Source organism: Populus alba, chromosome 10 (genome assembly GCF_005239225.2).
Source record: "Populus alba chromosome 10, ASM523922v2, whole genome shotgun sequence".
Classification (NCBI taxonomy): domain Eukaryota; kingdom Viridiplantae; phylum Streptophyta; class Magnoliopsida; order Malpighiales; family Salicaceae; genus Populus; species Populus alba.
The window spans coordinates 16,669,434-16,686,769 of NC_133293.1; the positions used below are offsets into that span (position 1 = coordinate 16,669,434).

Here is a 17,336-nt window from a genome sequence, read left to right on the forward strand (position 1 = left end):
AAAAATTGGCCCAGACTGGCTGACGTGGCTTTCGAGGACCTGGCCAGGGTTTCTCAGCTCCGAAAGTACACGACAAACTCGCCTCCGTGTTTCACACAGTTGCAATCCCCTAATGATAGTTGTTCTAGCACTGTCTCCGTACAAACAATTTCACGGAGTTTGCGTCGAGCTCTGTTTTTTCTAGTTTTACATGTCTATTGTAAAGAATACCAAGGGCAATAAGCGACCATGACTGGAAATAAATTTATGCTCTTCGAAAATCTTATTTTGTAAAAAAAAAAATGAATAAATAAACACTCGCCATCGTCATCCTTATGCTATTTAATTTTTTAGTGTATATTTAAATTATTTTTTTACTTAAAAATAATAATTTTTTATTTTTTAAAATTTATTTTTGGCACCAACAAATAAAAATAATAAAATAATTATTAAAAATTATTTTGAAATATTTTTTTTTAAAACTCTCAAAAATACATTTTAAATAAGTTTTACTTAAAAACCTTTGACCCACTTTTTTTTTTTTTCATTTAACCAACCGAATATAAAATCAGGAGAACAAGAGAGCTCACACCAGAAGCAATGTGCCTGCTCGTACATTAACACATCTCACCCGCTGATAGTTTGCTTTTTCGGGGGGAGAGAGAGAGAGACAAAAAATAAAAAAGTGAGCTAAGGACGTCCCTCATAAGAAACTCCGCTTAAAATTTCCTTCTCTTTCTGTTAAATACACTTCCGATTTTGCTTTTTTAAATACGATCAAACGCCACCAACAACTACCATTTCTGTTTTTAGGTTCTTTCATTTTCCTCGCCTCCTGCTCCCTCGCAAAAGCCGCAAACCAAGCCTTGGTTTAGTAGTAGGGTTCTCGAGAGAAAGAGCTTGGTGTTGCACTCAGTACAGATGGCTCTCTCTTGTCTTCTCAGATCTACGACCGCCGCTCCTCTTGTTGAAGCTTCCCGCTCCGACTTCTCTCCTTCACCGTCCGATCGATTCAAGGTATCTGCTCCTTTTTCTCCTACCAACTCTTTCTTTTTGGAAGCCCGTTACTCGCACTTTGTTTGAGCTTGATTTTGGTTTTTGGTTGCTGAGAGAGAAAAAAAAGTAGAGTTAAAACTAAATATTGAAATTGTTATTCATGAAAAAATAAAATAAATATGGAAGTTGCCTGACTTGGAATTTAAATCTGCAAATAACGAGAGATATGAAAGATATAAGATAGATAGTAGTGTATACAGGATTTTTTATTTATTTATTTGATTTCAGTTATACTGGTTTTGAGTTACTTATATCTGTTTGGTTGGCGAGAAAACCGAGGAAAATGAAACAGAAGCTTGTTTTAAAACAAACTGTTCAAAAAACAAAAAAAGGTGATATCAGATCGGTATTATCATCAATTATTATTAAATCCTGTGCTTCTTTAGCTTATAGCTCTTATATTTTGAGTTTATTTAGTTTTAATAATTTCTGATCGTTATAAAGAATGCATTAATGTTCATATATAGACTAAGCTTTTGGCAATGTGTCTGTCTATAGCTGATGAGTGGCGTGAAGTGTCAGTTACTATTTAGAGATGTATGTAACTTTGGCCATTTTTAGTTTTAATCCTTCCTTTTCTCCTTGTAATCTCAGGTGTCTAGCGTTAGTTTTAACTCTTTGAAGAGCATTTGTGGCACTTCAATTCCAGCAGGGTCATCTTCCTTACAGTTGAGTACTGAAGAATTTGATATTAAAATCTCCACATATATATATAGGTGCATGTGCACCAGCATGCCTTTTCTTTATACTAATTCTGAAACATTCTGAACTACTCAGGACATGCAGTGGAAGGAGCATCCAACCCATCAAGGCCACAGCTACCGAAATGCCTCCCACAGTTTTAAGTGAGAAGCCACTGTTTTGTATTCAGTGTTCTCTTATTTTTGAATGGGCAGGACGGACTAGGGAGGTGTATTTACTGATATACTGGTTTCATGTGTTTTTATTTTAAATAGAATCGCAGGCTGATGGAAAGACAAAGATTGGAATCAATGGTATGTTTTCTCATGATTAAATTTTATTTTTGCTCTGTTTTGCATATTTATTGTTGGATGCTACATGGATTACAGTATATCTTGAAGTGTAACAGACATTCTTTGGAGCATAAACAAAAATTCTCAAATACTAATAGAAGTCTACAATGGTACAGGTTTTGGTCGTATTGGTAGATTGGTTTTGCGAGTAGCAACTTTCAGGGATGATATTGATGTGGTGGCAGTGAACGATCCTTTCATTGATGCTAACTACATGGTAAAGGATTCATGATTAGATTTCTTTATTGTAAGTCAAGTTTTGAAGATATGGTTGGATGGACACCGTTTACTCCTCAGCTTCTTTTGTGTGATTCATTTTTTATGGCTGCTTTTGTTTTACATGTTAGCCTCTTTTTTTATGTCATAAGAGCAGGCCTGGGTGAGCCCCACCGTGAACCCTTTTATTGGCCATCCCTGGTATTTATCCCAAAAATTGCTTGGTATCTCTGGACTATTGCACTGCACATGTTTAGGGATTAGTCAGGTACTCAGAGAGCCTTGAGATCCTGGCACCTTGTTAGCAAAGGAAAAATGAAGACCAAAGAAGCCTTAATTCTTACCTGGATTGTTTTTACTTTCATTGGCATTTGTATGATGGCTTAGTGTGTCGTTGAACTATGTTATTAGACCAGTGCTGTTATTGGAAACAGAGTGATTTTCTTGAAATCTCTTGCTTGATTCTCTCCACCGTGTTTAGAATGTGGTGTAAAAATATATGCTTTCACAATTACTGCATCGATATCCATTGAATTATAGTATTAGAGCGGTGCTGTTATTGGAAATAGAGTAATTTTCTTGAAACCACTTAGGTGGGGCTTTGCTTGATTGTTTTCCTCTGTGTTTAGAATGTGGTGTAAAAATATATCCTTTCACCTGTTCTAAACCAATATCCATTCACAAGTATGGTACTAACATCCAATCACAAGTATTGTTGTCTTTCAGATGTTTAATGAAAATCAATGATATTATTACTGCAAATTTGTTTGAATTTGTCAAATTATGTCCAGTAGTTCATTTCCCTGAAAGAAAAACTGGGGGGAAGTCTTATAGTTTGTGGAATGCTTATGGAGTTGGTACATGATGTTGCAAGTCATTTTGGAAATAGAAGTTGGTGTTTGATTTGTAATTCATTTTATGTTTTTCAAGCAGCATGGATCAAGATCTGATTTTTTTTGGTGATCTTCACATAGATGCATGGAATCAGGAGCTAGCATATTGCTCATGCAAATGTTTTTCTGGTGCCTTTCATTTCCATTTTCATTCACAAAATACAAACTCTCTCAACACCTCATGCATTTTTAGATGCATGAGTTCCTTTCATGATTCTGGAGTAAATCTAATTGGCTCTGCAGCATGGTTGAAAAGCCACCAACACCATATAGATAACTTCACAAGATCTCTTTTCTCATGCTCTGATGATATTTCTTTTATTATATCAACATCTATGAACTCATACGGTTGTTCCATTTCAGCAGGCGTTTTTTGCATGGCAATTGGTTATGTAGAGGGCTATGGCATGTTGGCTTTTGTAACTTGGATGCCTTGGCATTGTCCTCGTCTTGTGGTTCTCAAGTCTTAGAATTAGCTGCCAGATCATTAAAACTGAATATAAATTTATGATATAATTGATCATATAGATGTATAGGATCTAGTGTATCCTTGTATTGCATGAATACTTGAAGAATTTGAAGATGAATTAACAGAGGCAAGCCTTTTGCTGTATATTAATTTAGCTATAGCTATTTGATAACGTGGAAAATGGCGTGTTTTGGGAAAAAGGGGGCGGGGGTGCAGGGGAAAATCTTTTTTACTGGAAGCTTCCTTAATTTGCCAAAAAAATTGTTTATAATTAACTTGTTTTTTTCCCCTTCACATATCCAGGCTTACATGTTTAAATATGATTCTACTCATGGCGTTTTCAGTGGAACCATCAAGGTCTTAGATGATTCGAACTTGGAAATCAATGGGAAGCAAATCAAAATTACGAGCAAAAGGTACTGCTTCTGGGGATTTATTTTTGCGCTCATATCTGTACAGGACCTGAAATATGTGTTGGCTTACTGTAACTTATTTCTTAGCATCTTGAATCAATTGTCAACATGAATCTCGATAGAGTTTTTATTGCAATATTAGCACTTTGATCTAACATTTAAACTCATATATCCAGGGATCCCACAGAGATCCCTTGGGGTGATTTTGGGGCTGAGTATGTGGTTGAATCATCTGGTATTTTCACTACAGTTGAGAAGGCTGCAGCTCACATGAAGGTTGGTATTAATTGTTATTGCCCTTAATTTCTCCTAGTCTCTGCTCTGTCTGTCTCTCTGATATCAAGATCCATGCACTACAAATTGAGCTCTTTGTGACATTGCTCTGCAGGGTGGTGCGAAGAAAGTGGTCATATCAGCTCCCTCAGCTGATGCTCCGATGTTTGTGGTTGGAGTAAATGAGAAGACATACAAGCCAAACATGGACATTGTTTCCAATGCAAGTTGCACTACCAATTGCCTTGCTCCTCTTGCTAAGGTCTGATCTCATTTTGAAGTTTCAAGGTTTATTACTCCTTTCCTGTTCTACCGGTCACTTGTTGGGAAAACCTCACTTGCAGTTTTTCCCCTGTATTTCTTTACACAATACTCTTGCAGATCCAATCAGTTTGTGCAATTTTTTTTCTTTTTGCTTGTAAATATATAAGCAACTCCTTTACCTCTTTGACATCCCCTAATTTCTTGTAAATTCATTTCTCAGGTTGTTCATGAGGAATTTGGTATCATTGAAGGTTTAATGACAACTGTCCATGCAACCACAGGTCTGTCTCCCATGCATATTCCTGCATTCATGGGGTTTTTGTTCAGCACATTGTCTTGCATAGGTGTGTAACGAATTTTTTGTTCAGCAACTCAAAAGACTGTAGATGGTCCATCAAGGAAGGATTGGCGTGGTGGCCGAGGAGCAGCACAAAATATCATTCCTAGTTCCACTGGTGCTGCAAAGGTATGGAATTGAATATACAAACTTGAGATTTTGTCCAACTTAAGTTGTTTGACGAAAAGACATATAAACATGTTTTTTTGGTATTGTAGGCTGTTGGAAAAGTTCTTCCAGAACTCAACGGAAAACTTACTGGAATGGCCTTCCGCGTCCCAACACCTAATGTTTCTGTCGTGGACTTGACTTGTCGACTTGAGAAGAGTGCATCATATGAAGATGTCAAGGCAGCTATCAAGTAAATCTGCTAGTTTTTATCTATTTTTCTGAATTTTGGTTTGGGGTTGGGCCAGAATGGAGGGCTTTGATAGTTTGCTGGTTATAGTTTAGTGGCAATAACTGAGTTAAAATTGTGATTTTCAAATCAAGGTACGCATCAGAGGGCCCACTTAAGGGCATTCTTGGGTATACTGATGATGATGTTGTCTCCAGTGATTTTCTTGGTGACTCAAGGTAAATCTCCCTTCCTTTAGTTGTCCATCTGCGTGCGCGCGCGTGTGTGCCGGGTTGCTTCATTTTGAACAACTATTAATATCATTAATAGGTAGGGTTTCTTTTCTGATCCTAGCAGTGTCATGTTCATCTGGCCAACTCATTTCTGTTTGAAAATATCATTGCTGTTTGAATCATTTGTTAAGAATGCTTGGTTTATGACTTCTATTGATTGCACTTTTCAACAAATTTTATAATGCCATGCTCAAGTATCCTGGAAAACTTGAGAGATCATGTTAATTAACACCCCACTGTGCTGCTACTTTTTGGCCTATAATTGCCTACTCCGGCTTACCACGACCATGCCTTTTCTATCTTTTATCTAGAAACTAGACTTGCTTGTGAAATATGAAAGGATCTTTTATTTGATCTTCCAGTGGCGCTGATCTGATTTAAGGAAAGATGAAATGAAATCAAATAAAGAGCAGAACGTAGTATTAGATGAGATTGAAGCTGGAATACACAGTTGAACTAACATTGGAGGGTCTGAAGAAAAAACCTTTTCAACTACCTCATACAGTCCTAGTCCTTCGAATATTAGAAGTTTCATGCTAGCACATGTCTATGATTTAAAAACTAAAAACATAACTGCTGAATGTGAACTATAATGAGCCAAGACAAAAACTTCTTAGCTAATTAACCAAATTTCCTTGTGCGTTTTAACACATTGGTTTCATTCCAGGTCAAGCATATTTGATGCCAAAGCTGGTATAGGATTGAGTGCTTCCTTCATGAAGCTTGTTTCTTGGTACGACAACGAGTGGGGTTACAGGTATAGCATCTTTCTTTTACGGGAGGCCTGTGTAAGCGCATACATGCCGGCTCCATGTATTTACTGGATGTAAATTGGGGTTGGTTTTACAGTAATGATGAATGACAACCTGAATTGCTCTTTTTTACAGCAACCGAGTGCTGGACCTTATCGAGCACATGGCGTTGGTGGCAGCACATAATTAAAGAAATACTGTGAGAGGCTTACTGCATTAGCTGACGCCACAATTTTAGCGAATGCTTCGAGCCTCTGTGAGAGTGTAGTTACGAATTTGATAGTGATTTGGTTTTTGTGGCCTTTCTTATCATGTGAAATTTGGACATGCAAGGGTGCAACTCTAAAATAATGTTTCATTCAACATGTATGTGGTCAATCTAGAAATATACCTCTGGACTGCCTTATGATACGATTTTTCTTATTTGGGCTGGTAGAGAGACATGGACTTCAGATTAATTGAGTAATCATGCCCTGATTAACTCAGGAATGGCCTTATTCTTTCTCAAAACCTTCACTAGTCCATCATAATTTCAAATTTGATCATTCGAAACCCCGACCTGGGAGTTTGAAATTTGATAAGGTGATTATGATCATGGTTTTGGATAATCTACATTTAGTATATCCTTGGACTTTCAAAATTTGATCAAATGGAACTCTCTTAGAATAGTTTGACGAGATTAAATCTTTTATTCTAATTAAAAGGTTCAAAATGGTACCATGTATACCATTTATATTTCAAAATAAAAATAAAACGAGATTAGAATTTTTATTTTTTTTGATGTTTTTTTTTTGAGAAAAAAACATATAAAATAATTTAAAATTACAAAAAAGAAGATTAAAGTAGACAGAACAAAACTAAAAAACCTAATTTTCAAAGGAAAACAACCTTTAAACTTTTGTATTGCTAGAAGAGTATAATCATCAACTAACAAAACAACAATATATTTAATAAAATCAAATAATGTTAACACTCGGACATTGTGAGTGCTCTACTCGTAAAAAAACAATAGTAACTTTTGTTGCTGCTCTGCCCTCCCCTCCCCTCCCCTTCCTTCTCCTCGCTTTCTCTGTTTGTCTGCTACACGATTTTTCTGCTACAAAGCACACATTTCCATGACAGAAAAATGATATGATTTGTAACAATTTGAAGACAACATAGCATGAAATGCTGTCAGTAAACCTTGACATGAATTACCAAGCACTCGTATACTCTTACAATCAGCAAGTCTAATTTCTTTGTTCTTTTTACAGCTGAGGGGGGCAAAATTCTCTTGTATAACATCCTATTTTCTGCCAGGAGTTGGTAACAGTTGACCATAATTTACATTTACAAACCAAACTTCTTCGGTCTCAAGTATGTGGAAGAGCCTTTCTTCAACCCAGGCATTGAGACTTGCTGCTGCTGCTTTGCCCTCTTCTCCCTTTCCTTCTCCTTGCTTTCTCTGTCCGTCTCGGCTTGCACCTTTCTCAAATTCTCCATTTCCTCTTCCATTGCTGTTTTCTCTTCTTTCTGCTTTCGCTTGTGCTCCAGCATTGATGTGTCTGAATCTTTCACAGAGAAAAACATTGGTCCCAGCTCAGCCAACCACTGGGGCTCCACTGCAGTGGCGCACTGCATGTACTCCTTTGTTGTCAAGATCAATTCATGATAAACTACATAATCTGGAGTGTAGCCTAAACCATAAAGAGCACTGCTTGGGTGTAAATGACAAGGCATTCCGTTCCGGCAATTAACATACTCCCCGACACCCTTTAATCTCGCTGAATTGTGGAAATATGCGGAGCAGATGGCTTTCCGTACAACGTCCCAATCATACCCACAGGATGTTAGCGGGATTTTTAATGTCTTGAGAATGTCTAGCAGCTGGGATCTAACCTCTCTAGCCTTTCGTAATCCTTTGACATGCAAAAAATGATCATTACACCAATCTCCCCGGTACTGGTGCTCTTTCCACTGCAAGTAAACATTAAGCAGAGTCAAGTGGTCGGACTCTGGCACAAAGAACTTTTCTCTTGCAGCATCGCTCTCCTCCACTCTATCCTTGGGCCGGAAAAACACTGATGGCACTGAAAGCATCGACACAATTGTCAAAACCTCATTTATACACCCTAACTGTTCACCTATCAAGAGCATCTTAGCTAGAGGGGGATCCAATGGGAACTCCACCATTTTCCAGCCAAGATCAGTAAGGGCACCAACATTGTTTAGAGCACCCAAGACCCACAACTGGTACATAGAATTAAGGATGTTGTCCTGTGGTGGTGGGTCCATGAAATCAAAGTCCAGCAAATTTTCAATTTTAAGCGACTTGAGCAACAAAACCACATTGCCAAGGTTTGTCCGCTGGATCTCTGGAACTGGACTGGGAAGCATTTCATTTAGGTAAGCACTCTCTGTATAAAGCCTATAACATGTGCCTGGACCAGTTCTACCAGCACGCCCAGCACGCTGATCTGCGGCAGCACGACTAACAGGAAAAACTTGGAGAGCATCCATACCCATCTTTGGGTTGTAAACTTTCATTTTTCCATAACCCGTGTCAATGACATAAAAAATTCCATCTACAGTCAAAGAAGTCTCAGCAATGTTGGTGGCAACAATGCATTTGCGGGCCCCGTCTTCAGCGTTTTGGAATATCTTCGCTTGTAAATCAGCTGGAAGTTGGGAGTATATGGGTAGTATTAAGAGTTTAGGCACTGCTTTCTTGGAGGAGGAGGTAAGCTGTTCCATGCGCTCTGCAAGAGCATGACAGGCCGCCTCAATCTCGTCTTGGCCAGTCATGAAAATGAGAATGTCGCCAGGAGGACTGGTAATGTGGATAGTCATGGCCTGCTTCACTGCACCTTCAACATAATCTTCACAAGGACTTTTACTGTACAAGATATTTACTGGAAATGTTCTCCCAGGGATGTGGAAAATAGGTACACTGCAACAGATTCAGAAATTACTTATGTTGGTCAAATGAATGCAAGACATGGAGATTATTTTTTCTGTAATTAAAAGAGTTTTAGAATTGAGAAGCTTCTAGTTATGCATAATGTACTCAAACAACACATGGAAAAAGAAAAACAACCTTGATACAACCAACATTTTGTTAGTAAAAGCCATTCTTAAGTTACCTCCCAAAGAAATTTGAAAATTTCTGAGCATTTAGAGTTGCAGATGTCACAATGAGTTTGAAGTCACGACGCTGGGCAACCACCTTTTTCAAAATCCCAAACAACACGTCTGTGCTTAATGATCTCTCATGTGCTTCATCCATGACAATGACACTGCAACAATCAGCCAACCATTTCAGTCTTGTTTTCATAACACTGAAATTTTCTTGTAAAATTATCTAGTTACTCGAAATCTAGAAATTCTCATACCGATACTTATCAAGGTCAGAATCTTTCAGTGTCTCACGCAAGAGCACTCCATCAGTCATGTACTGCAAAATGTAGAGCAAAAATTTTAGATTGTTATAAATCTTTGTACAAATTAAAGTACAGGCAAGCGCATATATCTGCCATTTGATAGTTTTTTTACACTTAAATAAATAAATTTCTCAGGAAACTCTTCTCTTCATTGCCAGACACTGAATTCTATCATTTTCAGGGTTTTCTTCTACTTCCTTTTCTTTTCAAAATAACAATTGGTGCTTCTAAGGTACTTTCCATGAACATCCATTATTCCTCCTTTCTTTTGTAATTCATAATCTAGTATTCATTGTTTTTCAGCAACAACAAAAAAAAAATCATCACAGGTGGCATTTTCAGAAACCATTATTAAAAATGTTTACTACAACAACTAACCAGTTACTCACCTTAATTATTGTATTTGGCCCAGTCACATCCTCAAAACGAATGGCATAACCTATTTTATCCCCCAATTCAGTGTCCATCTCTTCGCTAACTCTTTTTGCAACACTCATGGCTGCAACACGCCTTGGTTGGGTGCAACCAACTATCCCATTTGTTGTATACCCATCTTCATGGAGATACTATAAAAAAAATAAACAAGTCAGATTCCAGTTACTGAGGTGCATAGATATACATTCTTATAAACCATAAAACACTCTGTATGATAAGAGATGGAAAATATAAACAAGGAGGTACCTGTGTCAGTTGAGTCGTCTTTCCTGAACCAGTCTCTCCAACAACAACTATCACTTGATTTTCACGAATGACCTGCCCAATGCAGGTTCAAAATAAATGAGATAAAAAGGGCCAGACCGAATTTTTAACCAAGTACTTTGTGCAGTGCACACAAACAGTATGAAAGGGAAACTATACAGTGAATTGTGGTCTCTTAAAATGCAGAAAAAATAAATCAGTGAAGATGATCAATCGCTACAATTTTTTTTTCTTTTACAAGTAGCTTCAAAATCCAAACCCATTAGGAGATAGGAAGGATAGCACAGCAATTCAGCTACAATTCATGGGCATAAAGCACAACCATGATGCCATGCTGAAGAAGGTTCCAAGCACCATGCTGTACAAAACCACAATAACAAAAATAGGAAAGGAAATGGGAAGTATTTTAGCAGAAACATTCCATGTTCTTCCCCTGATAGATGTGATCAGATCATTAAATTACATTATCTGCTCCTCCTAGTGGATCAACCTTTCCCTCAGCCCTCTAAAAGAAGAACCCATCCCTTCTTTCCATAAAATAATAGGACAAATGGGAATATGACCAAAACAAGCCGTATATACATTCTTTTCAATGCTTGAATGATGAGGAATCAAAGTGGTTGCCCAATTATTGTCTGTAAAAATAAGCCAAGCTTATGGAGAAATGTCAAACCTGCAACAACTCATCTCGCACTGAATATATAGGTAGATATTGCCGCTGCTCGGATAGAGTTTTTGACTTTGCAAAATCACTTACAGCTTCCCCCTTTTTCATATGCTGTGCAAATTTTGCATCTTCCTTAAAATCAATTTCACCTTCCTCGCCAACAGCTGCAGTGTCAGCATCAATCTGTGATTGAAACAAACATTAAATTACCACCTATTTTCAGAATAAGAAAGTTTTTAAAATCATATCATCATTATGATATGAAATCGTCACCTGCTCAGCAGTTTTCTCTACACCAAGAATATCACCGAGTTTTGAGCCGGCAAGCTCCCAAAACCGCTGACGTGACTTATTCATGCTTTGCTTCTCATGAGTTTCTCTGACCAGAGCAGATCCTTTCCTTGAAATAATGGCCATATCTGAGGTGGGATCTTTTAGGGGCATTATTGGCTCCGCTTGTTTGGTAAAAACAACTCTTCCATCCAGGAAAGGAGGCTTTGTGTCTATAGCAATACAGGATAATGAAAATTTTAGCGAGGAAATAACAATCATGTATATTATTTCTGGTATTAATTAAGCATGACAGTTAGCATAACATTTACTTACCATGTACAAGAAGAATAACCTTGTGCTCTTCCTCATCATCAAACTCAGTCTGCACTTCGGTACCTCTAACTGTCCCAGATCTCATAAGTTGCCGATCCTCCCACTGGGCATTATCAGCACTAAGCTGAGATAACTTTTTGCTTTGAGCAAGTGACATTTTAGTTCCATCTCTTCGAACCTGTTTAATGATGCCACAGTTAGGAAGCAGTGTGAATAACTAAAAAATCATTCATAATACTGAAAAAAAAAAAGCGACGGATTAAGCAACTGTATTTAACAAAAACAGCTGCAACATATATCAGTTGTCAAGTATTGATTGACTCAATTACCTAATGATAGAATGCTATATAGCAGAACCACTACCTATCAAGAGCACAACCTGTGCAGTAAAGTAACTCTTCAGATTTCTACAATAACTGAAAACAGCATAGTGTGGTACCGCATTTCTTTTCTAGGTCTTGCTCCAAGCATGAAATTATGGTAAATAAGACTATTAAGGATTGAAAACAACAAGAGCATGTCTAATCAATAGTATCTGTCAAGTAACAGTATAGTCTACTGTTGCACTGTTTGAAATTAAAATTACTGTCAAAGACATAAATTAAATTAAATTGCTTAAAAAATGAATTCTCTCTTTGGAAAACATAAAAATATAACAAATAACATAACAAAAAAGAAGAGGCAGAACATTACATAGTTTTTTTATGAGTAAATAAAGCTACTAAATAATTTAATTAAGAAACTTCTTGGTAGAGTTTATATTTATTAGGGTAAACTGCAATATAGATGTTTTTGTAATTTTAAAATATTTATGATTATTTTTGTATTTTTAATAAAATAAGCAGCCTTCCATCTCAAGAAGCATCACTTCCCGTGCTTTTTAAGGTAGAAGTTAATATACCTTTAACTTGCTCTTATAAAAATCACCTTCCAGCCTCAAAAGTCAAGCATCTGATTTTTAAGATCATTACCAAACACTTTTTTAGTATTTTAATTGCTTTGCTTTAAAACAAAGCAACAAAAGTTAAAAAAGTAAGGGACCAAAGAAGCTCTAAAAGGCTGCACAGGCGATATTATGTGTATTGTAATGTTTCATACTTTCAAAATATTTTGGCATATGAATAAATCATTAAACATGTATATGTGATTTCATGTATAAGAGTCTGGAAAGAAAAGATGAGGAGGTAAGCTTCCTCTTTAGGTAATATTTCCAAGGACTACACTGAAGCTTGTTGAAACATAAGGTTAATATAGATAAATTTTGAAGATAGCTATTGCAATGAAATATCATCACATCTATCAAGGCTATTTTTTAATTTGTTATGTATTTTTTCAGTTTTAAAATTTTTTAAGATATTATTATTTGGATAGAAGTTTGAAAGGAAACATTACAAATATCTTAAAAAGTGAAAGAGAAGTTGGAAAAAGTGAAAATTCCATTAGCTTTTGTGAAAACTATATGGGTGACTTTGAAAGATTTGTTTATACTATAAGCGCCAAAGTGATACATTTCTAAATTTTAAGGGATCAAAAATAATTTGGCATCTCTTAACAATTCACTTTGTGACACATGACAAAACTACTTTGCTATTGACAGAACCGTAGCAGCTCCTGCAGTTATAATATTTTTGTAAATTTCCCGAATCCCAATTGTCTGCACGTTAAATAAATTAAAAGTTAACAAACATTTTGCATCCATCACATACATTATATATGATATGATCAACAGCCTCAAACAATTGACATTCTTGCTTTGAGAACAAAAAAAAATTGCCACACAAAGAGAGGGGAAAATAGAAAAGGTATTTAGGCATTTCAAGCATACCAGTCTTTTGGCCAACTCTGCCTCCTTTTTCTGGAATGAGGCATCATCCCCAAGGAAGAATGATGAGCTATCAGAATCGAACATTGTATTGCCTTCTTCTCTATCATACCTATATTGAAACTCCATTTAGAAGAAAAAAATTGTAAGGAATATACTATGATTTCAAATTCTTGAAGAAATCATTGAGAAAGAAGGATCAACAATCAAAACAACATTTCTTAACAGAACTATCGCATAGAAATTAAGGTCAAATAGTTGACCTTTGCTAACAAAACTTAAAAAGTCCGTGCAACATTTAAAGCCAAGGAGGATTAAGAAAGTATGCAGATAAAGAAGGGTAACTAAGCATAACCAATGAAAAAAAATGACATTTTCAGATCTGTGCAGTTGAATCTTCTTCCAAGAGTTCGATATGACTCAGTCATCCTCATAAGCTTATAAAAAAACCCACAAATTTCAATCCCACCAATGATGAATAACTAGCAGTGTTTGCAATCTCATATGAATACCAGAAAACAAATTACCAGGCTCGGTCAGAATTGTATTCCATCTCTTGACGCATACTTTCAGAAATCTCATGATTGTGCTCCTCGGATGAATAAGTTTTATCTCCTTCACCATCCTGCAGAAATGAAGTTAAATATAATAATGACTTCAATAAGTTATATCACACATGCGACCATATGAGGCAGAGCCTGACCATAACCTACTTCAATGTGATAGAGATAAAATAGTGTCTTTACAGTAGAATCTGCTAGATGTGACTGCTTTTTATATAAAATATTGAAGGGAAAAAAAGGTGTATGGTGTCAACTAACTAATAATACCTCCAATGATGGCGCACTTGTGGTGGAAAAAGTAAGTTGATGGGACCTCCCACCATATTTAGAAGTGGAAGACCTAAATGATGATCCAGAGGCACGTATTGGAACTGGCGAGGGAGAAATGTGATCCCAAGGAGAAGCAGCTGAACCTGTGTATTACAATAGGAAATGTGCCCGAAGTCAACAAGAGAAAGAAAATAGAACCCCTAGCACCATCTAAAACAAGCAAAATTCCAAAAGAGATTACACTCCCTTAACATACCACTACTGCGAGGTGTTTGGCCACCCATCCATGGGGAAACTAATCGTGCATCAGGTGAGGCACCAACAAACATTGGCGATGGGGAAGGGTGGTGGCGTCGGCTAGTATTATAACTATCCTGCCGAGGTGTTTCTTCCCATTCCCATCTCCCATCATCCCAATCAGACCTGCCTGCAAGATCAACATTTTTGTATTAGAATGAACAAATTCCAAATGGCAGTCTTCTTGAAGTATCTACAAAGAAAGAAAAAAGGAAGGAAGGAAGGAAAAGAAAAGGATCCTAAGACAGTTGCACAAGAATATCTGCAGTTCTAGACTACAGAATCATGCTTGTTCTGGGTTTTCCACCTTAGTCTTCTATGTGGGGAGGAATATGGGGGAGGGGGTAAGGAGATGGATCAATAATGGAACATTGTTATTCTTCGAAATAAATAGTTGGAGTTCGCATAACTAAGACATGACAGATGACAATCCCATAAAATGGTATATAGAAATTCTTAAACATGTCAAAATGTTGATCCTGAAAACGGTTCCAAGAGATCCTTATTGTTTTTATGTAAGGCAGGGAAATATTTGTGGAGAGAGAGGGTTGGAGAGTCTTAGATAGTTTGTACTGTGTATCATTTTGTTTAATCTCGTTATCTTTTGTTGTGGGTTTGCAAAGTGGAAAGGCATTGGATAAAAGCAAAAACAAGAACTGCATACCTGGTGTCCTCCTTGAACCTTCATACCGACTTCGTTTTCTTCCATAGTCTCCATCATACTCCTGTTCATACCGTCCACGTGCTTCCCTTCCACGATACCGTTCTTCACGATCACTGCTGTGCCTATCTCTCCCCCTCCTGCTTTCATCCCTAGCATCATCTTTATGGCCTTTTCTGTCCCTACCTCGGTCATCTCTCTCACTCCCAGGACTCCTAGACCTAACACTCCGGGAACTCCCAGTATAAGTAGCACAATCCTTCAATTACGAGGGCAAAATTAGACACCATATAAAGTATGTACTCTTACAAACCACAAAATCTCGTAAAAATAATTGCTAAATACCAAAGAAGTGTTTAGTGAAAAAGGCAAAATAATTGAAGGCATCAAGGTATAATCCCCTTCCACCCTAGTCCCCTGATTTCTACTAAATTATGTTTGTGTGAAAACATTGATTACAGAGAGCCAGTAAGCACATGGAAGTGAAAATAACAGCAGTAATTCTGTTATGGCAGAAACTTATCCCTTCAAATTCTTAGAGTAGAACCGTTTAATCAAAACACCTAAAACAGACCAAGGAGTCAGAAGTTACATGTTATGGAATCAAGAAGTCGATAGCTTCTTAGTAGGTTTGTTCAACATATCCAGTCCTAAATAGATATGTTAGCATCATGAACCTCAGAAGTTACATTTTGTCTCAATAGAATTCAAGGACAGTTTCATTGTTAAAATTCTACAAGGATCAACAAAATATCACACTATTAATAGATTAAAACTTTTTTCCTATTTCTCATTGCTGTTCTGTACTTTTACTAAGCAAAGCTGAAGTAAAAAAATCACTTTCTTGGAAATGCATTAGTGAGTACCGAAATATCAACAACAAGATAAACTTACATCTGATGACAGGTTTTCTCTAGAACGAGAAGTTCCATGTGTGTTACTATGCGATCCCTCTCGTGTCACGGCACTTTCTGGTATGCATAATTCAAAAACAATTAGAAGAGAAAAATACAGGCAATTTTTAGTAAATAAGTAAATAAAAAATAGAACATCTTGAAGATAAGTGAAGTCATACTCTCGCTAGAGGAGGTTTCCCGATATCGCCTATTTACATTTCTGCGTACACCACTCTCACTTCCACCGTCGTTTTCTACTTCATCTAATCCAGAAGATTCAGTAGCCTCTTCCTCTTCATCAATCGACGCCATAAAAGAAGTTGTCGCTCTTTCCTTTGGAGCCTTAAATCCTCCTCCATTTGCATCAGATCCTCCTCGTTTCGCAATCGCAAGAACATCTAAACCTAATTTTATCAACTCAAATTTTTAATTTTCTATTTATAATATAGATAAATATATAGATGGATGGATGGATAAAAAATAATACCTAAAAGTGATTTTCTTTCAGGAGGCCGAAATTCGAGTTTCTCCTTTTTAGGAACAAATAAGCCTCCGGCACTACCATTGCTCTGCTCTGCTTCCATTGTAACCACTGACTTGTCTATATCCATGACTCCACTTTTACTGCTAAATCAAAATTTGACAAGGAAAACGCGTACCTGGGGGTTTGGATCGAGTAGTGGATTAAAACCCTAGACAAATTAGTTGGGAGAGAAAACCAGGTTGGGATTTCACCGAAGGGTCAGAGAAAACCGGCTGTCATTCGAGAATTAATTAAGAATCGGTCCCAGACTAAGTTTGGGCTACAATGCCCACTGAGTCGGTGACTGTTTGTTTCTGACTGGGTTCAAAGTCGGCGGTCCAGGCCCATACTTTTAATGGAAACTTTTTCAGTTGATAAATAGTTAAGATATCATTTATTATAAGAACAAATATATATATACAGCCGCAATGTTTCATTATACACGCAGATCCAAAACACTTTATATTACTATAGTGTAATGATGTTTTGGGTGGAATGACTACAGTTTAATGATGTTTTTTTCATTTACACACCAAATTATTGAAATTGTTATTGGGTGTGGTATGGTTTTTTTTTTTGTGCCTATCAGTCATTGTC

At 36.8% G+C, this 17,336-nt stretch overlaps 2 protein-coding genes across 2 annotated transcripts; one reads left to right on the forward strand and one right to left on the reverse strand.

The window, feature by feature from the left end:
• The first annotated feature begins 659 nt into the window (after positions 1-659).
• Positions 660-6,751, forward strand: LOC118043079 (glyceraldehyde-3-phosphate dehydrogenase GAPCP2, chloroplastic). The gene is made up of 14 exons (XM_035050907.2): positions 660-996; positions 1,630-1,703; positions 1,813-1,880; positions 1,992-2,030; positions 2,186-2,286; positions 3,951-4,063; positions 4,237-4,336; positions 4,449-4,595; positions 4,818-4,878; positions 4,966-5,063; positions 5,153-5,295; positions 5,427-5,510; positions 6,232-6,321; positions 6,452-6,751. Exons 1-14 carry the CDS (start codon positions 901-903, stop codon positions 6,504-6,506), a joined length of 1,269 nt encoding a protein of 422 aa, XP_034906798.1. The 5' UTR covers positions 660-900; the 3' UTR covers positions 6,507-6,751.
• Positions 6,752-7,487: 736 nt separating this feature from the next.
• Positions 7,488-16,973, reverse strand: LOC118043080 (pre-mRNA-splicing factor ATP-dependent RNA helicase DEAH7). Its single transcript, XM_035050908.2, has 16 exons — positions 16,704-16,973; positions 16,396-16,620; positions 16,215-16,291; positions 15,324-15,579; positions 14,619-14,789; positions 14,360-14,505; positions 14,057-14,154; positions 13,533-13,641; positions 11,708-11,885; positions 11,375-11,604; positions 11,108-11,284; positions 10,417-10,488; positions 10,125-10,301; positions 9,688-9,749; positions 9,439-9,591; positions 7,488-9,245 (listed from the first exon to the last, which is right to left on the reverse strand). Exons 1-16 carry the CDS (start codon positions 16,825-16,827, stop codon positions 7,646-7,648), a joined length of 3,855 nt encoding a protein of 1,284 aa, XP_034906799.1. The 5' UTR covers positions 16,828-16,973; the 3' UTR covers positions 7,488-7,645.
• Between the last annotated feature and the right edge of the window lie 363 nt (positions 16,974-17,336).